Here is a 24,493-nt window from a genome sequence, read left to right on the forward strand (position 1 = left end):
CGTACCCCAAGAACAATCCCAACATTCTCCCTGCAGACCTCAACCAAGTCACATGCCCTTGCTACTTCTGTCTCTTCTCCACAGAAGAAGCGCTGGCCTGCACCCCACCAGCTGACGTCTGGGAAGTCAGGGGCTACAACCTGAGAGCCATGAGCCAGAACTTTCAGGTCCATTCAGGAAGGGATAACTGGGCTGTGGTCTGTTTTGCTCAATATGGACTCTAAACAGGAAGATAAATGTACAGCGTCTGCACAGCCGGCCGAGCCTGCACCGTCCAGAAATGATGCATCGACTAAGTGAGCCTTGAGACAGGCTACCAGTGACCACACCTAGTTACTCACTGACCACTCGTGGCCCGACTGAATTCCACAGCCGTGAGTCACTCAGCTGCACCCGGCTGCCAGGCGTGTCTCCTTCTCTGGCTCACGTTTTCCATGGCGGCCTTGGAAGGCTCCTGCCTCCTTTGCACGCCATTGCCCTTGGCACTGCCTGGTGGGTGCTGACCCTCGGCACTAGAGAGGAGGGGTTCGGGGTGCAGGATTCCACTCGGGCAGCATTAGAAATGATGTGGAGTTTTACCCATGCTCATGGCGAGTATTGGAATTTACTAAAAAGAAAAAGATAAAAGAAAAATACCAAGTGCAGAGCAGTAGGAACAGCAGGTGGGAATCGGGCATGCCCCAGGCCTGCCCTGCCCTGGGCAGGGGACCTTGTCCAGTTCAGCAAACGGGCTCATTGGTGGAATCAGGGTCCAGTTAGGAACCAAGAACCCAGGCCATGTGGTATGGGACCTGGGCACAGGTGCGGGGCGTGCTGCAAAGCCATTTGAGGACAAGGAGGAAACCCAGAGACAGCATCAAGGAAGAACAGCACCTCCGAGGCTGGTGGGACTCAGGCAGGGGGTAGGTGACCTGAGCCCGAGGCCAAGGCCGAGTGGCAGGAGAGGGACTAGGGCCTGGTGCTACCAGTGGAACAAGGTCACAGAGAGGAGCAGCCACGGCTGGAGACACTGACCACAGCAGGGGGAGGGAGGAAGGAAGGAACACCATGGTAGCCAGAAGCCAGTGACCAGGGCTCCCAGGAAGAGCAGTTGCATAAGTCACCCCTTCAAGGCAGGGCAGGGGAGGGTGGTGAAAGCACCTGAGGGCAACAGGAAGAAGCCCCCACCCCGGCTGGACGTTAGCTCTACACCACCAACAGCCATGGACAGGCATGGAGGAACGGAGCCCTCAGCCTTATTCCGGGAAAGTGTGGCCACATCTGGCCACAGGATCACAGCCGAGGAGGTCACCCCTGGTACCGGCCTCTGAGGACAAACTCCTTATAGAACATGCAGACGCGCAGTACCTCTGAATCAGGGATTCTTAGCCTCAGCACTGTTGGCTTCTGGAACCAGAAATTCTTTACTGTGGGGCTGTCCTGTGCGTTGAAAGATGTCTAGGAGCATCCCGGCCTCAACCCACTGAGGCAGGTAGCCACCCCCGGCTGTGACAACCCAAACTGTCCCCAGAAGTTGCCAAGTGTTCCTGGGGGGGGGGGCAAAATCACCCCCAGCTGATAACTACTGCTCTGAATCACTAAAAGGTGAAAATTACATGAGATCTTCATGTTTTGGTGAACCCCTGATACAAAACCCATCTCAAAGGACCACACACACGCATCTCAGCTGGCAGTGAGGTCTAAGGCCCCGTCCCCACCCATCTACCTGGAAATCCACTCAATGAAGACACTACGCTGTGTTTGTAAAGCCAGTGAAACTTGTGGGTATAAGTGTATTTATGAGGAATGACACATTTTTGTCCATCCTGCTTATTGAAAGGTGCAGAAGGGAAGGAAGAGTGGGGACAGGGACATGGGGCAGGATCCCACTATCCCCAGCACTGCACTCGGCACTGTGAGGAGGCACAATCGTCCTGCCCCAGATGAGTAAAGGGTTTCAGTAGATCAGCCAACGTGACATCCACGGAGAGGAAGGGCAGGAACCCAACACACCACCTTCTCAGATGGACACTGTGCCTGCTCTCAGCGTCAGAGCCAGGACATCCCGGGCAAAGCAGCTCGTGACACCTCACTGGCAAAAGTGCAGAAGTTACCCCTGCAGCTCAACAGTATGTGATCGCCAAAACGTTAGGTGTGGGAGCTGACTGCCTGACACACTGTGCACAGGCACACACAGACACATGTATGCACAACACACACACATAAAGTAACCTGAGATGCCAAGCAGTTCTGTCTCAAGACTGGGGGCATTTTGGCATCCCATAATCACTATTGCTAAAGAAGGTGCCTCTTGTTCCCTTGTCTGCTTTCTCTGTTGTGGGTCAGGAAATGGAATCATGTTTGAAGATGTCATTGTGTACACTGTGAGTTACAGTCTAGGGTACAGACTGAGGATTAACAAAATCGCTTAAAGTGTAGGAAGCATGCGAGCTGTCGCAACCTCACGCCCGTTGTCGTGTCGGGGGGCACGCTGGAGCAGTCAGCATGGCACTTTTGGGAGAACTACTGTGACATTTGTGTCAAGGATGAGTTGGACGGACAGAGACAAGGTAGGAGACAAATTCACAAAGAGAACAGGGATTAGACTAAGGCGACGGCCCTAGTGGATGATGACAAGGATGACTGTGGAACTCTGCTGGCGAGACAAGTCCAACTTCCGGTAAGCACGGACGGACGGACGGACGGCATTGGGCAGAATCAGCCAGCGCCCACTCAGGAGACAGGCGGTGGAGCAGGGAAACAGCAGACAACGGCTCACCTCGCCAAAGCTCCCTATAAGGGCGGTGGAGAAAATAAAAATCAATAGGAAATACTTATGTACAGAGGTGTGTGCATTCACCTTTTCCACTCTTGCTTTCAGTCTTCCATGACTGCAATGAAATCAGAAGGCTGGCAGAGGGAGAAACCAACAAGAAACAAACCTATTTATGCCACAAACCCCCAAAATTTACACATGGACCAGCACCCCACCAGATGAAACTACAAACATTATGGTCTTGAAAGCCCTGGTAAGATACAGTGAGACCCCATAGCTCATCCTCACTCCAGGCAGCCAGATCACCCCAACCTGCCTGGCCCAGAGACACTAAGTTATCCTCTGAGGAACCCAAATCAGAGGCTCTGGCTTGGGGACACCAGGCACAGCAGATGGTGGCCACATGGCCAAGGGCCAAAAATGGGGCAGTAAAGTGAAGTCTACGCACTGGATGGTGAGACACCCCCAGGCCCTGCTCCAGGCCCTGCGCAGGACGCCACGGGTCAGGTCAATGATTTCTTCCTGGACAAATAGACCAGCCCTGCAAGAAAGCCCTCAGGCACTAGCATTCAGGGTGGCCACAGTGAGACATCTCGGGACCTGTCAGGTGGTTCTTCAGCAAAGTTTGCTGGTCACCAACCCAGCTTAACATACAGAGCTTCCCGCCGGGTTTCTAGCGCCTCATTGTACAATGTGACCAGATCGCCAAAGGTCAGTCGCAATTTGAGAAAGACTGCAATGTGAAAAGCAGAAACCACAACCAGCAAGCAGGAACAGCAAGGGAGAAGAGAGACTTGAAGGGACTGTGGGTGACGTAAGGCCCTGCATGTGAAGAGGCCATGTGTGCTCCTGTGTGTCCACCCCGTTAGTGGACAGGAATGTTCCCATAGAGGATTGAATGGTGTCCCCCAAAAAGATACATCTGCCTGGAACCTGTGAATGGAGCCTTAATTGGAAAGAGTCTCTGTAAATACAATTTAAAAAATTAAGAATCTAGAGATCAGAGCATCCCAGATTTAGGATGGACCCTAACCCCAATCACAATTGCCTTTAAAAGAGACGAGGAGGGGAAATGAGACAGAGGAGGGAACAGCCACATGAAGGCAGAGGCAGAAATTGGAGTGATGTGTCTACAAATCACGGGGTGACAAGGGTTGCCAGCAACCACGAACCAGAGACTTGAGGAGGCAAGGACATGGCTGCGCGCAGAGCCCCCAGAAGGAACCAACCGGCCTGGCACTTTGATTTCAGACTTCTGGTCTCCAGAACTGTGAAAGAATAAATGTGTGTTGTTGTAATCCACCCAGTTTGTGGTAATTTGTTACGGCGGCTTTAGGACGCTAATAGAGTCCTCACCTTGTCCGAGCAGGAGGGTGTGCAAAACACTGGGCACAGGGCTGTGGGCCTGCCTGGCTGTGCTCAGATGCCGGCTCACGGGCATGGGCCCCCGCAGGCCCCTCACCCCGATCCTGCTTCCCACTTACACAGCTGCACGCTAGTGCCCCTGGCTGGGACGGGGTGTGGTGGCACATGGATGAATATTTCCATCTGTGGTTTAATTTCAAATACGTACATGAGGACCCAGGAACACCATAAGTGCTCAGAAAATGCTCCTATTTCATTATTTTCTGCCATGTGTGTGTCCCCCCAGAATTCATATGTGGAAGCCCCAACGCCAGGGAGGCTGTATTTGGGGCCTCTACGGAAGTAATTAAGGCTAAATGACATCATAAGGATGGGGCCCTGACCTGATAGGATTAGTGTCCCTATAAGAAGAGACACCAGAGAGCTTGTTCTCCCTCTTCCCACCTGCACAAAGAAGAGGCTGTGTGGGCACACAGCAATATGGCAGCCACCGCCAAGACAAGAGGCCACAGAATGAAACCCACCTCAGCAGCACCTTGATCTTGGACTTCCCAGCCTCGAGAACTGTAAGAAGTAAATGTCTGGGGTTCAAGCCACCCAGCCTGTGGCACTTGTTACATCAGCCTGAGCTGACTAACACGCTCTCTAAAGCCTGCTCTCCAGGGCCTCCCTTCGCAGGCCCTGAGCCGAGGATTCAGGTGCCAGTGCCCCCAGCGAGAGAGGAGGGGCAGAGCCCGACGGAAGGCATTAAATGGGAGGCCAGTGTGACACATTCTGGAGTTCGTCCCACCCTGAGGCCCAGGAGCCAGGCTCTTACGCAGCCACACCGCTGGCCATTGACCGTGAGGATGCCAAGGCATCCAAGGGCCCAGCCCTGGCTCAGGCTCCTGCATGGCACTCCAAAGGGTCACAGATCACCTGGACTGTGCTTTGCGGGCACTGCCTGTGGCGGGGGTGTGTCCCGAGGGTCTGCCTGGTGTCAAGCGACCCCCACCCTGAGAAACCAGGGCTTTTCCTCCCCAGGGAGAAAAGGAAGCCAACCTGACAGACGCCGTTTTGGGGTTAAGCAGGACTCCCAGGTAGTCGTGAACTTGGGCTGGCTTGCTCAATGGTAAGGATGGGGGAGGAAACGTTTCAGGCTGTGCAGTGAAGCCAGGAGGTTACAGCCACCCACCTGGAAAGCCCAGTGGCCTCTCTGTCCACTTCCCAGACTTCCTTGTCTGGAGTCTGGTTTTCTGTCCTCAGTGGGGTCCCATGATGACCTTTGATTCCCACCATCAACATGCTTCTCCCACACAATGATTAACATCAGTACTTATTAACTTCCAGACACCCCTCCGTCACCTTCGCTTTTCCTTAAAGCACCTACTTTTTAAAGTTACGACATCCCCTGCTGTCCCATCTTGTGCCCTGGGCTTGCCCACTGGGGTCCTGGCCATCCCCAGGCCAGGACAGGAGGACCCCCTTCCCTGTAAGCCTTCCTGGCTCCTCTGACGTAGAGGACCACCCCCTCCTCTCGGCTCTGAGCAGTTCCAGGATCCTCCACACCATGTGACCCTGTCACAATTTCTCTACGTTTTATTCCCATCTCGCCTTCCAGGCTGGGGGCATCTCAAAAGAAAAAAGCTCTGGTCCAGCCGTCTCTGACATTTTAAAGATGGGCATGGTGCATGGCACACAGTGGGCGCTAAGCAAAGCTTGTCCGATCCGTGATTGAATGGACAAGTGTGTGGATGGGTGAATACATTAACGAGAACAAGCCCGGAATAAATTGCAGGGAAAGACATTCATCGTCAGCACAGCTGGGCAACTGGCGACTTTTCATTTACACGTTGGGCTCCGCACGAAATTCAAATTCTCATTACAGTGCGGCAGAGAGCACAATCTGCACTTTTAACAACGGCCCTGAGAAATGCGACGGTGGGGGAACCTTTAATGCGTTCTTCCTATTGATTAGAGCCCTGCAAAAAGGAATGAAAAGATTAGCTTCAAACACTTTCATGTGAAAGGCTAAAAGGAAGCAAATTCAGCATGGCACGGTGAAGCCCAAGGCCCTTTCAGACGTACCACCGCCACCGACAAGACATGTTTGCTGCGCGCCCCATGACATGTTGCCGTGCCAACATACATTCTGAGTCACCCAAGCAGATTTAATGCCATCGTCACAATGACTTTCTCTTTGCCTTTTCTTCTGAAAATTGTTAAAGGGATGATTCCGACCTACCTAGGAAATGATTTTAATCAGTTTAGTTCCGGAAATAACTATGGAAATTCAGATTTTTCCATTCTGCTGCTTCTGAACATTATATTGTAACAAATGGCCGATGAAGCCACCCCTCTTTTTCTCCCCAACCCGTCAGGAGAAATGACATGATTGTCAGCCGTTCCGAATCCCACATGGAAAGGTCTGAGTGCATAAGCATATGAAAAGCCAACAAAAATGAAGCTTTTGAAAAATAAGAAAAACTGCAAAATTGTGCCTCACTCTTCACATACCATCCAGATAAGCATGTCAGGGTCCTGCCCGTGGCCACTGACCTCAGAGCTTGAGAAGCACAGTCCTGAGAAACCCGGACCAAGGTCGTGTGTCCCGGGCCCTGTAGCAACAGGCAGGTGATTCAGTCTTCAGACAGACCTGGAGAGTGTGAGGCACACTAGAGGTGGGATGCATTTCCATGCTTACGACATAACCAAACAGCACGTTCCTGAGTTAAGCATTGGGAGACACAAAAATGAATTGTGCAAAAAAAAAAAAAAAGCTTAGAAAATTTGTAGGGACGTTTGTGTGACCCTACGCAGATGTCAAAGCACGTCACTCTTTCATCAATTCACCCAACTACATTTACTCAGAAATATGCTTCTTGGTCTCTACACTGAGTCTTTAATGAAGGTGGAGAAGTAATTTTAAGGGTGAGGAAACCGAGATTCACAGAAGAAATAATGCTACCATCATCTAGCCAAGGAGAAGCAGAATTGAATCTGTCACTCTGGTCTCAGGCAGCTGGTCCCTGGCTCTGTCTGCTAGCCATGTTCTTTCTGGGGCCTTTTAAACAGGATATTTTAAATATTAAATTGAAATGTAAAGCCTCCCAGGTGTACCTGAAATGCCTACTAGCATTTAGTTTGTGTGCACCTACTTCACAAGTGCGTCTTATGTAAATGGCTCCTGCACCCAATACCTGTGACTGAACACATTCAGGCAACAGGAGAATATCGGTGTGCATCCCGCATCGACTGTGCATGTTGCCCTTGCCTGTCAGAATTTTGCAGAGTTGAGGGGCTCTAAGGACCCCCCCTTGGATGCTTTTCCCAGGTGCTCTTGGTACGCCCAGTCCTGGGATTGCCAAAGGCCCCTGCTGGGCAGTGAACAGAGGCCAGAAGTCTTGTGTCCAGATGGCTGGCTTTGTCCTAGGCCAGGGTCTCTCCACTGCAACTCTCCCAATGTCTGAGACACGGTCATTTTTTGTCGCTGGGCTGCCCTGTGCACCGTGGGCTGTCCAGCAGCTTGGCCTTGGCCCACTGGATGCCAGTAGCATTCCCTGCCCATCTTGTGACAACCAAAATGTTTCCAGACATTGGCAAACGTCTCCTGGGTCAAAAATCGCCCCAGTTAGCACCCCTGTCTGAGGCAGATGTGCTTCCTCTTCTGGGTCACTGCCCATGGGCGGATATTCTCTCGCCCCATTTCTCTGGAATGCACTGTTGCTGCTGCAGAGAAGTGCAGACTGTGCAGACTGTGCCTGGCAGTGTGGCCCAGGGTGGCTGCTGTCCCCAGAGCACGCACCGTGAGTGCCCCAGGCGCCGTGATTGTGTACCAGGGATTGTGTGATTGGATCGTCACAATAACACTATGAATCAAGTACTGCCATCCTCCAACTTCGTAAATGAGGAAACTGAGGTTTAGTGAAGCTGAAACTTTGCCACCTCCCCAGGACAGAGTGCAGTGATGGCTCTTTGAGCTACACACTCGGCAAAGGCCCAGACCTGGAGAAGCGGACCTCAGCCCTGTGGCCCCGACTCTCACTGGGATCGTCCTAAAAGTGAGCGTGGAAACCGTGTCCGGGAATGTGTGCTGGTCACACAATGGTAGTGAGTCCGGGTGTGTGCACGTGTCTATCTGTGAGTGCGTAAGAACCAGCGTGAGGTTAGCAAGCTCCACTGGGAGAGTTTACAGGAGGGTCAGGTCGGCCTCGGCTGTCCAAAAAGCAAACGAATCACTGCAAATCCCAACTGTGTACAACTAATTTAATTCCTATCATATTTTACTCCAACTAGTGTCATTCCTTATCAAATGACATTGGTGTCAAGATCGGGGAGCCTAGCATGCACTGCATAAATATGCACCCCCAGAGAGCTTTTACAGGTGCTTTTCTTGGGAAATCCGAGACTACGGCAGAGGAAGAGAGAAGTGTTCTATAATAATGGGTAGATCTTTTGAAGCCTTTAGCCCGTCTGAAACCATCATCCCTGAAGGACTGAATCTCAGTGGAGTGTATCCACGCAGAGGCACCCCTGGAGCTCGGGAGCAAAACCTGTGCCTCCAGGTGGGAACTTGGGGAGCCCACGCTCCTCATCGGCCACCCATGCGGTGCAGACTGACAGCTCCTCGCGTTCCCCTGAGCTCTGAGGTACCTGCGCTTAGCTTAGATGGGAAGTCTCCAGACTCATTATTTACAGCTTTGGAAAAGAAGCCCAATAAGGTAGAATTCCCATATTCCTAATAAAATAGGCCATGCCCCCGAGCTGCTGGAGAGACCCCCGGAAGTATCCCGCTGCAGGGGATTTCAAACTTCTAGCTGCTCTGCCAGATCTGAACACAAATGTCACAGGGTCCCATCCCAGGTTGCTGCGAGTCTCCTAGAAGGACCAAAAGCCATTGACCAGCAAATAGATTTTGCACCCGGAGGATTTTACATCTGGCATTTTCGGTGGCATTGTTTTTCTTCTGCACTTGCAGGGAACACAGCGTATGATCAAAGCAAGTGGCTCGTGTGTGGAACCAGATGGAAAGCATTCAACACTGACTCACCGGCAACGGCCGCCTGGGCCGCCGCCCGCCACGTCTCTGGAGTTTCACCACATCACAAGGAAAAGAGTGTCAGAGCGGAGGGAGCAGAGAGGAACAGTTTCCCCGCTCTCTGGGTCGGGGCGGAGGCTCCTGGAAGGGCCATGGAGGAAGCCAAAGCTGCTTTTCTCCCGATTCTGAGGCCCTACCCTACGCCCAGGGCTCCGGACACCCCTCCTGGGGTGCGAAGGCCACAGCACTAGCAGTTTCCCACCGTGTCAGGAGGCTGGTGTCTTCGCAGATCTGTCCAGAGAAAAGGAAGCTAAAAGAATGAGCACGGAATGGGAGTTCCAGGCCCGCTGGTCCTGGGATTGGGAAGGGCTGGGGGTCTTCTACCCTTCCCTGCTGCCCAGAAGGCCCACCTGTACCCGAACCCTGCAGGGGACTCCTGCCCCTGCCACATCCACGGGGTGGGACGGGATTCCTTTCCTGCACCCTGGAGACCGGGGACTCCCGGGGCTATCTGGGAGGTCTGGGGCAACACAACCACTGTGCCCTGGCCCTGTGGGGACACGGAAAAGCCCCCAAAGGTGCCACCTGGTGAGTTCAGCTCCAGTTCAGCATTGCACCCCGCCCAGCGTGGGAGGAAGCAGCCGTGGGGCAGAGCTGCAGAGCGGCAGGACGGCAGAAAGAGCGTCTCAGGGCCCAGCCAGGCAAGAAACAGCAGCATGAGCCGCAGGAGCCGCGGGAACCGCGTGACAGAGGACACCTGCGTGAGGACCAGGAGGCAGCGGACATCTCAGCTGCCAGTGTGGACAGACGGCCATCAAGTACCGCCCCCAGCACTGTGAACTCTCCAGAACTTACCTGTAATCTAGGGCAAGGGGGGGCTCTGAACTGACCGAGGTGGGGCCTCCAAACCGAAATTAAGCTGAATTGTTCTTCAATGCCGTGCCTGTGGCACAGCTGAGCTTGGGACTGCGATTTATGTCCCGGCTGCCCCTCCCAACTGGCATGCACCACTCGGAGAGCATGTTTCCATCTGAACTTGGACCCCGGGGAGCCTCAGAGACAGCGTGCGATCCATTTTTACTGTTGAGGAACACACACTTGGGTCACACTTTTCCCAACTTTGCGTTGCCATCCTACTTATTTCCCCTCCACCTTGGTATCTTTGCCTGTTGCTGTGCTGTCAGCCCACTGTTGATTATTTTATCTAACCAGAATCCAGCATTGGATGGGAGACCAGGTGTGTACACACCCGAGGACATACGTGTGTACCTAGCAGACATTTCAAGTTATAAGGCTTGAAGCCCTTTGCAGGAAATAGGAGCCTCCCACAGCAGGCTGGGTCTCTGCGCCCCTGGGCTAGGTGAGCCCTGGGCACGTCCACACGCACAGGGTGCTTTCCTACCTGGTAGCAGCCCCCGAGCTCACAGCCGGACTGGAGCACCTGATGTGGGTCCACCCTTGTGTTGGCAAACAGCTCTCTGTGCACAGCGGTCTCCTCGGAGGTGGAGGTGGTGAGGGCAGAGCCCGCCCAGACGGCTGCCTGTTGAGCTGTGGTTCTTGCAGCTCCACGCAGAGCTGGGGAGGGCGCAGCAAGAACTGGCCACTCTTGAGAGTGCACTTTCACGGTGCCAGCAACGGCATGCTCAGGCCAGGAATCCACTCACCGTGTGGCCTCAAAAAGGTCATGGGTTGGTATAATTTAAACAGAAAGTTCAAGTAGGAAGCACTGCTCTGGGAGGTGTTCACCTTAGCACAGAAGGCCTGGGGGGCTGTGACATGTGGCCCTGGAAGCACACGGGTAGTACCGATGGGGACATGACTCCTGGACCCCAAACCCATCCTGGGCAGGCAGCCGGCGGCCACCAGCTCCTCTCGGCGGCCATCTAGCTGCACCTGCCGGCCGGCTCCCACCAAACCCGTGACTGCCCGAATATTGTCTACAAAAGCAAAACACTCCTTTTCATATCATTTCATCCAAGTTAACCCCTTGGGTTTTGCTTTACGGTAGCATTCCTTTTCTAAACACATTTACACAGTGGGCCTGCGTGCCACACACACCCACTTATCCTTATCATATGTGCCACCTAATGCCAGACACGCTTTAAAACTGAGGCTCGAATGCATTGTTAGGAAACAAAAATCTTTATTAAAAAAAAATAACTTACACATTGAGAGAGCTCTCTGAAATACAACTGTTCATTCTGTGCACAGATTTGCAGCCCCGAACAGTTTTTTGTTGCTTTTTTTTTTAAAATGTAACTTTATAATACTATTAATGTCACCAACTGCATTACAGAGCAGTTGCTGTTCCATATCCTGCACTGGTACAAAACACCACACAGATATAAAACTATGGTAATAAAACATTTCAGCCAACACTGGCATATATTTATATCTTTATATATATTTATATATATATAATTTCAAAACAGCTAACAATTAATGTCATCCTTAGTCAAAACTGAAGTCAAACTAATCTTAAAACTACAACATTCAGAATATATGTCAGCACTATACCTCCCATACAATATTTAAAATATATTTGACTTTCAAATACATTTATAAGGTACACCAATAGTGAGAAAATAAAGTCTTAACATTTAAATACAAATCACCATATAAAACAAATTCAGGGAACACAGAAAGTCCTATCTTACAGAAGTCCAGGTAAGCCTGTCCTGAAGCCAGCTTCGACACTCCGCAGTGCCACCCGTCACACGACTGTCGGGACACACAGCCAGGTGACAGCCGCGTCGTCACAGGAAAGAGAGAAAAAGACGGGCAACGCCACATGCTCCCCGCTTCACGCTACTCAAGCGTCAAGACCCGAAGCGACTCTGCTCTACTCTAGAAAACCAGGCGGCCCAACACCCTGTTCGAAGCCAGCACCCGTGTCCCAGAGCCTCTGCAGGGAGGGTCACTTGGTGCTTTGCTCCAAAGCAGAGTACTCGGTTTCTGAGACTCTGGAGGCATCGATGAGCTTGGTGAGACCTGTTTTGGCCGAGTACTTAAAGATGAAGGCCTTCATCAGCTCGTACCTGTAGTTGCGATTGATGAAGCTGTAGAGCACAGGGTTGACGCAGCAGTGCACCAGCGACAGGCACTGCGTGACGTGCAGGGCCGTGAAGAGGGCGTGCTCCAGCTGGCAGGTGAAGGGGATGTAGTGCAGGATAGAGAAGATGTCCAGCAGCACCGCCACGTGGTAGGGCAGCCAGCAGACCAGGAAGACCACCACGTAGGAGAAGATGATCTTCCGGCTGCTGTGCTTCTCCTGGTCGCCGGAAGCCGAGATGGCTCTGGCGAGGAGGAAGTAGAAGACGGCGATGATGGAGAAAGGGATGGCAAAGCCCAAGACGACGGAGACCAGCTCCATGCCGATCAGCCACTCCTTGATGCTGTGCTCGGGGTAGAAGGACCGGCAGTAGGTCTCGTTGTTGGAGGCAGACGTGACGGTCTTCAGGTAGTAGGTGTCAGGCAGGGACACGCAGAAGGCCAGCAGCCACACCAGCACGCAGACGACGCGGCGTGCGATCTTCTTCCTGCTGCTTGAGGTGCTGGAGAAGTAGGTGATAGAGAGGTAGCGGTCCACGCTCATGCAGGTGAGGAAGAAGATGCTACCGAAGAGGTTGATGGAGAAGATGAGGTGCGTGATCTTGCACGTGAGCTCGCCCATGGGCCACTGGTTGTGCTGCACCAGGCTGACCACCCAGACCGGGATGGTGATGACAACCCACAGGTCTGCGATGGCCAGGTTCAGGATATAGCAGTGCGTGTCGTAGCCCGTGGTCTTGGCCTGGATGTTCACCCAGACCACCACGGAGTTGGCGACCATGCCGATCACGAAGATGAAGATGTAAATGAAGGAGAGCGTGTACAACAGGACGCTCTTGTTGGGCATGTTGGGGCACAGCACCGTGTCCACGACGATGCAGTCGCTGCTGTTGCAGGGCCAGGTGATGTCGGAGAAGTTCCCCGGCTCCACGTAGTCGAAGAGATGCAGATCCATGGTTTGAGGGGAGCGATCAAACGACCTACAGGAAAACCAAACAAACAAAAAAGATGGGAGAGAAAAATCACTCATTAGAAGAAACTCGAGCTTAGGCAGAATGCTTTTCCAGTGCCCCAATACACTCAGCTGTTTCCCTTTAGTTCGGCAATGTCTTTGCAAAGAAAGGAGAAAACAACCATAATAGAATTCTCCAAAACAAAATAAAACATATCCAGAATCTAAACCCATGTGAGGCTTCAAGAGAAAACCAGTGTTTGCTTTCTGTGTCTTTTCGTGGCTGTGTTCTCATGGCATCGCCAGCCCACCTGTGCCCAGGTATGAAGTCACCAAGGTGCAGGGGCCAAAGAAACATCAGGCGCTGAGCCGCGGCCACAGCAAGGCCGTGGTCTGCTCTCGGCAGGGGGCCGAGGAGCCACTTTACCTACGTCCCCACAGAACGGCAGCGTGGATCTGTTCCTGGCACTGTTGTAACAAGTGTCCTGCTGTGGTGTCTTCATGAAAGCATTTTAAATCCTCTTCCCCACGTGCATTTAGAATGTGACTCAGTGCTTTCTACTTTTCTGCTAAATTCACATGTGAACCTAAGCCTTGGGCCCCCTTCACCTTGCAGTGGTGAAGACCTCCGGAAACAGGGTGAGCGTATGCGGGGTGCCCTGCGGCTAGACTGCACCCCAAACCTGCAGACTCGGGGCTTGCCATGAGGTTTTCGACCGAGGGCAACCAACCAGCTGTCTCAAGCCTGAGCTGTCGCCTGGCTTTCCACTGCTTTATTTGTTCAACTGCTCCCAGAGCAACTTGTGCAAAGCACGGAAATCAACACCTGCCGCACTTCTGGAGGGCTGGTGATTTTCTCAGCCGTTTTCCCTGCTGACCTGACGGGAGGCCAGCACCCCAACTGTCGCCACTCGACACCCAGGGAGAAGCTGGCCACAGGGTAGCCACGGGTCTGGACCTGATGTCCCCACAGACTGACCTGCCACGAGAGCTACCAGGGCTGCCTTCTGCTGCCCATTGGGCTGCGGTCCGGGGTCAGCAGGGAACCCCGCCCGAGCCCCTCTGTGCGACCACGGGGGAGTGTGACATGAAGAAACCAGCCCCCGGGGTGCTGTTGGGAGTGACACAGTTCAGTGGCTGTCCCTCCTCCCCCCTCACCTGTCACAGCTAAGGACTGACCTAGAGTGGAGCTTACTTGCCAAGTTCAGTTAAAGTGGACTCCAGGTTACACTGAGAGCTTCCTGGAGGATCGAGGACAGCGGGCAGGGGGTCGGTGCCCAGGCGGCCACGCCGGCGTGTGGCGTGTGAGAAGCCCCAGCTGGGAAAGCACCTGCCGGAGCAGGGGCGCCTGGTTGGGATTCGGGCTCCTCTGTTCGTCAGTGTTTGGCCTGAGAGCAGTCAGCGACCCCGCCTGCGTCCACCTCCCTCCGCACAGACACCCTGGGGAAAGGGCTAACACAGTCTGGCCCCCAGCAGACGCCCAAAACAAGCTCACCCTTCTCCCTCCCTGGCCAAGCAGCAAACCCGGGGACTCTCCAGCCCGAGGTTGGCAGTTTTTCCCCTTTAGTGAAAAGCGGAACCTCACTTCACTCTTTCCTACACTGGAAACTGGCGCTTACTGGCTGAGTACTAAATATTCCCGGAGCAGGGGGTTCACGAGCTCACCCGAAGACCGAGCGGCCTGACGAGTCTCTCCTTTGGCACAACATGAACAGGATCTCTGAGAAGTGAGAAATTCTGCTGCCTTCCAGGGTCACCTCCACAGCCTCACAACGCACAGCTGATGACCAACCTGGATCCCCAGCTGCAGCTTCTGGGGAGTCCCCGCCCACCCCCGTGGGACCGAGCTGCTGGGGGTCCCTCCTGGTGACCTCGCCGGGCCTCAGCGTCCTCCCATGATGGTCACAGGCCACATAGCCTGACCGTCCTCAGAGCCACACCACCAGGAGGGCTCAAGCCCTATGACCACCCGCTTGCTGCAAGGCCTGATACACAAGTCCAGCACCCATGGAGATGAGCAAGATCAAGTGTAGGACAAATAAACGCAAATTAGGAGACTTTGGAACACCCGGTCCTAAGACACAGCTCCAAGGACTCCAAAAGGACTTGGGCCCAAAGGCTGTGGAGGACGCCTGGGAGAGGCTGGGCCTCCCTGACCTGCCACACCTGCCCCAGGGCGGACAGCCTGCCCCAGACTGTGCCTTGAAGCCACTACTGCCACCTCCCCTGGGCTCTGAACAGCCTGGTGCGACCCTCCCTCCACTCTGCGTCCGGATTCCGGGAGAGAGCCAAGCGACGGTCCCACCCTTGCTCTCCTGCGGGGCTGCAATGCAGTGACCCTTAGTCCTTCTCCCATTTCCTTAAAACGAAACACATTTGCAGTGTGGCTTGGTTTCTAGAACACTTTCGCCCCATGATCTCATCTGACCCCAGGCTCCCTGGGGAGCAGAGGTTCTCGGTGGAGGACAAGCCACCGCCCCACCGCTCCGCCGGCGCCTGCCTCGGGCGCCTTCCTCTGCCCCCACTGGCACAGCCACTGGCTTCGGCAAAAGCAGCCATAAATCCTGGGGTCTGGGGCCATTCACGGGGGCAGGGAGGAAAGAAAGGAGCGACCCTCAGCCTTTGTTGCCCGAACCTGGGTCCGGAGCCCGCCCCACCGCTCTCTTCACACCAGGAGACATCGCTCGGGCTCCGCCTCCCTTGCCCTCCAGCGCACGACTTGCCAGGTGCTGGCCGGCGACAGGCCCACGTGGGGGGCAGGGTCACAAAATGAGAAGACACCTGGCTTGTGTGTTGCCAGCACGCCCTGTGGGACCTCCCACTCTTCCCACAAAGCAGACTCCCTCACGCACGCACGCCCGGGGCTGCCAGCCTCAGGTGTTCTCAGCCCAGAGCGGTGGGGGGACATGGAAAGGGCTCGGGGCCCCCTGGGGTTTCTGCCTCTGCCCCTGGAAAAAGAAAATTTGATTTAGTGATGACTCGTCCTCTGAGTCAGTCCTGTGACCGCCACATTCCCTGCCCGCTCTGCAGGGGATTTCTGAGCTGGGCACATCTCCCTCACCACCCTCTCCCTGCCCCTGCCAGGGCGGCACAGTGGGAAACTTCCAGCAGGGCCTCGCTGCTCCTGCCCAGGGGCTGGAGGACAGAGCAGAGGCTGGGGGGCCACTGATCACCGGTCACCAACCGTCAACCACCCATCAGTGACTGTCAATCGCTGACCACCGGCCACCCCACACTCGGACTGGCCCGGCGATGAAGCCAGAGGCCCACCTTGACCACTCGCCTTCTAGAGGCCTGAATGGGCCTCCCTCTGCCCCCTGCAGAAGGCGCCAGTGGGCAGACGAAGGCAGGGGGCACAGAGAGGAGACTAAGCAGACAGTGCAGCCATCAGTCCTCTGCATACTTCAGTGGGGAGCAAGAGAAGACAAAAAACAAGGAAACAAAAACGTCACACAATAGCTTAGGCTTTTGTCATTTCAGTATTTTCCAGGCGTTAGGTTTCAGAATCAAACAAGGAGTGTTTCCAGAAAAGAGATTATTATGTGACAAAGACAATCCCCTCATTGAAAACGGGGAGCTGCGCGTAATATGGAATGTGGTCTGCAACAAAGGCCCTGCAGCCCCGCCCGTGGGCAGGACGTCTGGGGTGGCAGGGCCACTCGCCTGTGAGGCCACTCGCTGATGGTGTGCGTTCACCATTGGAGCAAAGGCCCTTCCTGAATTACCTGCTTAGATCTTAAGTGACGCTCTCAGAGTCCCCGCTGTGAACAAAAGTATGACAGGGCAGACTATGAAGTATCCACCCAGGGCCCCTGGTTCCCCACAGTCTGGTGACAAAGCTCCCTGCAAAATCTGAGAGTGGAGAGAGGGAGGGAAGGGCTCTAACGAACTCCCGGAGTGCCCTGCACAGGAACCCCAGCTCCCCTCGAGCAAAAGCAGGGCATTACCTCATCCAGCACAGAACGAGCCGACTGCGTCCGCCCACATCTGGACCGGCTGGCCCGGGTCCTCGTACACAGACACAATGCCTTGCAGCCAGGCCACAGGTCTGTCTGCGCTGGGAAGCGGGGACGGCTGGTAACCACGGGACCTCCCCCCACTCAGCCCAGTCACCTCTGCTGGAATCAACCAGCAACTCCATTCCCACTCGAGGCCAGGACTTAAGAGAAATTTCTGGGTGTTCATCAAACCTGTCCACTGCCAGCCTCTCCACAGGTCAGTACACACGCCCAGGCAGGCTGGGGGGTGAGACCCACTTCTGACACTCAGGTTTTAAGGCTTCTGTGTAAAGATTCGAGACAGAATGAAAAGGGGGCTCAGAACAAAAGATGTTCCCAGTTCTATGCGTTTAGAAGTTCACACATTTCTCTTCCTGAAATATTACATGTCCCCAAATATACATACAAGATGTTTATTACAGCAGTATTTTATTCACTAGCAGAAATCAGAGACAGCACGAATGTCCATCAGTGGAGGACTGACCCCACACAGTGCGGCCCGCCCAGGCCGGAGCATGCATGGCTGTAAAGAGAGCGCGGAGCCCGCCTCTACGAACACGCAACACACTGTTCAGTGAAAGGCAATGTGCAGACGCACACACACAGTACAGTCCCATCTGTGCAGAAAAGAATTAAAAATGATGTGCATTTGTCTATGTAAACATACGTCCCTAGAAGCACAGGAAAAGATCTGCAATACGTATAACACTTGGAGCCAGGAGAGTGGGATGAGGGGACTAGGAGAACTGTAGTTTTTACTCTACAAACTTCTGTATTATTTGAAATTGGACATTAAGAATTCACAAATTTTAATAGAGGGAGGAATGATCCACAAAACAATAAAGGTTCATGTATGTTCCATTTTTGTAAACCACAGAGACTCAAATGAGAACAAAAAGCAGCAAACGTCAGTTTTCATGCCCTTTTTCCTAACATTTACTGTTTTATCTCATTGTGTGCTTTGCACAGGGATCTCTTTTTTTGGTGACCTGGTCCCACACCTGCACTCCGACAGCATCGAGTGTCTGCCGTGACAGAAAGTGACTTTTCCTGTGGCCGTGGCTTATGTCTAGCCCTCCCCGCCGGCCTGGGGCCTGCCACTCTGCCACTCACAGTCCCAAACCGTGCAAGGGCTCTTCTTTGTCGGCCGGAGGACTTTTCTGGGAGATGCCTCTCCCTTCTGAGGTTTATTATTCATCAACCAAGTATCCTTGACAACGACGGAGCGACGGCAAGCAGCCCGAGGTATTTAGCTGCATCCAAATGGTTTGCCTGAGCTCACCCAGTGAGCCGGGGGACAGCCAGAATTAGAAGTCCCCAAGTTTAGATTTCCATGGGGCAGTGGTTTGCCTGCAACCAAGATGTCCTTATGCTGGTTAGTTCCTTCCAGCGGCTGCCGAGTGTTCAGGAATCTGGCCAGTGTTCACCAAAACTGCCTTGGATACACGTGCGATCTCCCATCACAGGCAGGAGGCGCTTCTCACCTGGTGCCCTTTGCCCTCCTGTTTCTCCCGCCTTCTGCCCACCCCAGGCTGCCAGTCTCCAACTGGACCACCAAGCTGTCTACATTTCCTCCCCTTCACTTTGTCCCTGCTCAAGCCCCGTAACCCGCAAGGCGTCTTATTTATCTTCGTGTCACCACAGGATGCGAAGCAACATGGCACAAAGTAGGTGTCCAACACCTCAACAGTGACTCGAGCTCCACCAGGGCCAGAGATCCGAGGCCTGGATCGGAAATGCGAGTGCAGAAGAGGCTTTCCTGAAATCCTCGCAGAGCTGGTGCTGGCAGAGCCTCTCTGCGAGGGGCACGGCTCTGGGGCACATGAGGATGACAAACCAGCATCATCTCACCCTGCTCCCAACAACTTGCCTTCTCACTGGGAAGGTCAGGACGGCACGAAGGCCCACTCACCCCCCACACCTGGGCAAGGTGGTGGGTGTCCCTGCGGCAGGGCGATGAGGGATTTCCACTCCAGGGGCTTATGGGGCCTTCAAGGAGGGTGGAGTGATGGAGGGACCTTCCAGAAAGGCCCTGCCATGAAGGCAGAGTGACCTAGCCTGGCGGAGGCAAAGACCCTCCACAAAGGAGAGATGGAGGTAAGAGCTGGGCCTTGAAGGGTGGGCAGGGAACTCAGGCCTGGGCCTGCCCGTGCAGGAGCCAGGCAGGTCTTGAGCAAGGACAGAGCTTTGGGGCAGAAAAGGCTTTTGAGAAAGGAGGCAGAAGGCTCTGCAGTGGGTGCTGGCGCCTGGGTGCAGACCAGGCTGCAGCGGACACCCGCAGGGAGGGAGGAGTCGCTCCTCTACGCAGAGCAGATAAGATAATGCGGACAGGCTGGGGGCCTGGGGGCCTGGGTCACAGCTCTGAAACCAGGGGCCCCTGGCCCTCTGGGCCCTTCAGGACCTCTGCCTCCTCTACTAGAGTTCTGCAATTTGTGACCTGTGACCTGCAATGGAATTTCATGGAGAAATTCAGTGTTGTCCCAAGGCAAGCACTGATCACCTTGTGCAGCTGCTCTCGCTGTTTGCACACTTGGAAACTGAGGCCAGGACAGCACTGGGTTCTCTCGGGCTTGTGGCTAAGAACAGAGTTCTCTTCCCACTTCCAGCTTCTCCAGAGGCTTTGTCCAGTGGGAATCATGCTACAGAAGCTCATGCTCTGGTCTCTTCGCAAAAGCACTGCCCCATCCACTTGGCTGCTCCCAGTGGGTACCGAGTGTCAATTCAGATAAGAATCCTCACTGCCTCTAGAACCATCAGGCAATTGCACATCATGGAGTTTGATTCTTTTTTGCCAATCCTGCATCACGTCTATGGGGGACCCAACCAACCAACCTGGGGCAGAAGTCCAGGGAAGCGTCAGTCCAGGCAGTCTGTGGCTATCTGCCAGGCCTGAGGACAGAATGGGGAGCTGTCTGTCCCCCAGTGCCAAGCAAATGGAAAACAGTCTTGACTACACATTTACAGTGACTCTGACTGGTCTTATTTTATGCAGTAAGTAACTGCTTTGAATTCTTCAAGAACGCAAAAAATAATAGAGAAAAATCCATGCCCAGACTCACATACAGGCCTATCCTGGAGTCCTATCCTCGGAGTCCTCAGACATACTCCACAGTAACATGGCCCATCCTCGTCCACGTTAAGTGTTGGAGGATAAAATAAATCCCACATCCAGAAACCCGATCTGGTCTGTTGTGCTCAGTCGCCCGCCAGGGCAGCAGAGCTGTACCCAGAAGAGCAGATCCAGAGAGTCCCAGGTCACAAAGGGAACGTCTGGGTTGGCCAGGTGTAATCAGAGCCCTAATTCCCACCCAGCTTAGGACCAGGACGAGGCAGCGCGGGGTCAGCCAGGCTGGGAGAGCTGCCTCGCTACGGGCCGTCAGCTGCACATGATGGGACTCCCAGGAGACTGCTGCACAGTCTTAAGCTCTTCATATGAAACTGAGGGAAGACGTCTAGGAAGGTATCTGTTACAACAGGAAAAGTGAAAGACGCCTGCTATCTGGCAGGCCCAGCCTGCAAAATGTGAAGTCCCCCACACTGCCCAGGGCTCCTTTATCTGACCCTTGGCCAACAGAGGTTCAAGGCCACCTGAGATAGTCTCAGCCCTCTCCGCCCTTAGAGCGCCGAGGACAGAGCAGTTTGCTTCCAAACTTACTTGTAGCTCTGCAAAATAGTCACCATAAAATTATGCAATTCCCTGATCACTTTAGTAATGAAGCAATAATACTGGGTTTTTTTCCAATTCTAAATTAATAGATTCTTAGTAAGAAAAGCATCAAATATTCCCTGCAGAAAACCATCAAGTATTCAAAATCAGGGACACTCCCTCCACCCCTCCCTGTCCTGATCTGTCTATTTCTTGCTTACGGGCTTGTCTGCTTTTGTTTTGATAGGAAATATGTATCCTGGAGCTATACTTTTTCTTTACTGGGCTTTGAAAACACTGGACATGACACAACCTTTGGCTCCTTTCTAAATTATACCTACACACATGCAATCCAATTGGAAGGCATTTTAATACTACTCTTGTTCCTTAGAGTGAAACTAAATTCCTTGGTTGCCTAGTTTAAAGACACAAATGCCTTTTGGCCCCAAATTCCATTCGTGTTCTACAAAAGTCATTGAAGAAAATCTAAAGTTCCAAAATCTCTGAGGTCTTTTCTTTCCCCTTGGTTACTCTTAAGGTTTACAAAATGACTGCCCTTCAGCCTCAGGTCTGAGTAACTTCAACCAGCTTCCCTCATGTCGACTTGAAAACAGGAGCTCTCTTCCTAAAATGATCACACAAAAAGCCACTGTTCCTGATTAAGTAGGGTTTTTTGTTTTTTGGTTTTTTTCTTTCTTTTTTTTTTTTTTTTTCCATTCAGAAAGCCTATACTCAGCCCGTTCTGGGCCTGATTAGAAATCATAATACCTTTTCAACTCTCTGAGGACTTGCTGTTAATATGGGATAAACTCACCCCCGAAGTCCTGGCTCCATTAAGCACAGACATGCTGCCTTGGCTATACTTTCTGGAACTTTTTTTAAACTATGACTTAAATGCATGCCCCTTTAAAAAAAAAAAAAAAATCTGATGGGCAGCAAAATACAGCCATTTCTCAGTTTTTTCCTTTGCTTTTCCACCCCCATCCTGTGTGGCTTCCCCCCTTCCCCCTCCCCAATCTCCTGGAGGTTGTGGCATTAGGCTCAGCAGTTGTGTGCACATTCAAGTGTTTATGGCAGAGACTGGGGGAAAAAGAGCAAATTGTTTCCAAGCTAGAGCTCCCATGTGCAACTCTGCTTTAGAGAAAGGCTTTGCACTGGGGAAAGCTCATATTCTGCTGAAAAATAGACAAGCAGTTTATCCATTTAAAAGCCATAGAAAATTGAAGCACAGAAATCGGCAGCCTCTGTTTTCTCTGCTAGGCATGCCCACTTGATCTCCGCATTTTCCTGGAATAAATAAAGGGACACAAAGGCAGCATCTGCTTTTAAAAAGAAAAGAAAAAAGTTACCACATTGAGACTTTGCAGACTGGAGTTTCAGAGGCTATCACTGCACCAATACCTTCAAAGGGCTGTGAACCATTTAGGGAGGCTCTCTCCCACTTTTGAAAAACTAATTAATGCTGTTGTGAGCAAATAAATTGAAAGAAATAAAGGAAGGGAAAGGAGAAGAGGAAAGAGGAGGAGAGGAGATGCGGGGAGAGGAGAGGCAGGAAAAGAAAAGGAAAGAAAAGAACAGAGGAGAGGAGGAGAGACAGCCAGTCTGACTTTTACAACTTCTCATTCTCCCTGGAAGTTACAAGTCTTAGCTAACCACCCATCATGACCTCATTCCAAAGTTCTTACTCTTAGTCACCCCTTGAATCTTTATGTATGCTAACAAAATTGAACAACATTCCTATTTCACCTGAAGAGTATATTTAAATTACAGAATAACTAGACTTTTATGTGTGCTTATGTTTTCCAATTGAAGTTGGACCTAACACCTTCTGAGAGAACAGTACTCAAATTAGATTAGCAAGGATGCAATCAAGAGACACCAAGACCAGGCTGTATTTAACATTCACATTTATAGCTTCTGGACTCACAGGATCTGGTAACCCCCCAAAGCACAGAATTCAAATACATTCTGTATTCACAAAGGTTCTCGGCACACTTATCTGTTCCATTGAAGTATGCCTCTTAATAAAGTGTTCATCTTTCTGGAATCATGCATTTGCTGCCAATTCTATTTCCAAATTGAGATACCAGAAGCAAAACAGGTACACAGTGGTGCCAAGCTAATCCCACGCCAACTCTGGGCAAGCAGAATGGACAGCCTGTGTTCTTGCAAAGTTCCCCTGCTTACTGGAGCTTAAATACCCACAGCAGCAAATAAACGCCAGATTCCTAAATCCAACAGATACACATGGAAATTTCCTTCCCCAAATGACTTAAGAAAACTGCCCTTTGCTTTCTGCGGCGAAAGGTGATGCCCCGGAATTAGCAAAAGCTCTCTGCAGGGCAGACGAGCTCCGTGCAGCCTGAGCTCTCAGAAACCAGAACCCGCAGACTCGAAAGCACCCATCTCAGCGATTTAAAAAGCTCCCTTGCAAAAGGCCACCGTGCTTGAGAGCAGAAGCTCTGCCTGTGGCCCTTCCCCTCTCAGCCAGGCGCTGCCCGGGAGCTTCCTTACCTGGCTGGCTGTGCTGCTCGCCTGGCCGTGCTGCTGCGCACCGCTGTGCACCGGGCGGCCGCGCTCAGCCCGAGCAGCTCGGAGCAACTGCGAGCTCCCGGCCGCAGACCTGCGTTATATACACCGCGGGGACCGCAGACGCCTCTAGATGGCAGCTTTGTAACCCTCACCGCTCTCTGCGCGCCGCCCCGGCGCGGGCATGCGCGCACGCGCACGCGCGCGCGCGCGCCCCTGCAAACTGCGCGGGTCTGCAGTTTCCTGCACCGGCGCGCTCCCGGGAAACCCCAGCCGGCCTGCATCTGCAAAGTCTAACGCAGACGCGAGGTCCAGACCCCATGGGGGAAAACGTCAGCACAAGAAAAACCGCAAAGAAACCCTAGTGATTTGCAAAAGCATCAAATATTTATCTGGTCTCAGGTATATCTTTAATAATCCCATTAACACCAAGAGGTCCTTTGAATGCCTTTTAGCTCTAGGGAAGACTTTGTTCCCAAGACGGATTACTCTGAACTCCTGAACTTCTGTGTTGATTTATTAAGCCTGGCTTTTCTTTGTTAGTTTCTCCAAAACAGAAGGAACAGTTTTGGTATGAGCAACTCATCGGTACCACACTATATATCCCGAAAGTGGGGGAAAGAACTTTTATAACAGCCTTTATTTGAATACTTTATGTGTAAAGGAATGCAGGTCCAAAATCCTTGAGAATCTAATCACGGTGGTGTTCTGCAGGCCTGCCCAGTGCCAGACACATTAGGAGTGCAATAAACGTCTTCTGATAATGTCTTTTCCTGAAGCGAATTTAGCAAACACTTTATTATTGCCATTATTGGAATCTACATTCTTATCTAGGTTGCCCATGAGGGAATTCAATCTAGAAATGTGGTCCACGCAATATTCATCTCCAATGCCCCCTTTCAAAAACCCAACCATAAAAAAAGACCCAAAAGCCGCCCACCCCTCCAAAAAAAAAAAAAAAAAAACATGTGCAACGTGTTGGCTTTTGTTGTGCGTTCTGATCCTCCTGGAGTTCTTTAAGAGCAGTTAAAGTCGAACGCGTGGTGGCCCCAGCTGTATTCACACTTTGTCCAGAGCTAAAACTTTCTGAGATTCTTTTATACTTCTACTAAAAATAACAGCCGGCAGCCAAACGCTGCAACTGGAGAATTGGGAGGTCAGAGTCTCACGTGGCTGGAAA

At 52.5% G+C, this 24,493-nt stretch overlaps 2 protein-coding genes across 2 annotated transcripts in view; one reads left to right on the forward strand and one right to left on the reverse strand.

Moving 5' to 3' along the window:
• Positions 1 to 11,263: 11,263 nt before the first annotated feature.
• Positions 11,264 to 23,354, reverse strand: ACKR3 (atypical chemokine receptor 3). The gene is made up of 2 exons (XM_069465712.1): positions 23,299 to 23,354; positions 11,264 to 13,168 (listed from the first exon to the last, which is right to left on the reverse strand). Exon 2 carries the CDS (start codon positions 13,141 to 13,143, stop codon positions 12,055 to 12,057), a length of 1,089 nt encoding a protein of 362 aa, XP_069321813.1. The 5' UTR covers positions 13,144 to 13,168; positions 23,299 to 23,354; the 3' UTR covers positions 11,264 to 12,054.
• Positions 15,148 to 24,493, forward strand: part of IQCA1 (IQ motif containing with AAA domain 1) — a 199,992-nt gene continuing 190,646 nt past the window's right edge. Inside the window, exons 1-3 of the mRNA XM_069465364.1 lie at positions 15,148 to 15,385; positions 17,051 to 17,217; positions 23,272 to 23,457. Of these exons, the coding sequence (XP_069321465.1) occupies positions 15,148 to 15,385; positions 17,051 to 17,217; positions 23,272 to 23,457 (591 nt within the window). The remainder of the gene's footprint in view (positions 15,386 to 17,050; positions 17,218 to 23,271; positions 23,458 to 24,493) is intronic.

The sequence above is a fragment of the Eulemur rufifrons genome, chromosome 1, assembly GCF_041146395.1.
Source record: "Eulemur rufifrons isolate Redbay chromosome 1, OSU_ERuf_1, whole genome shotgun sequence".
Taxonomy (NCBI): Eukaryota; Metazoa; Chordata; class Mammalia; order Primates; family Lemuridae; genus Eulemur; species Eulemur rufifrons.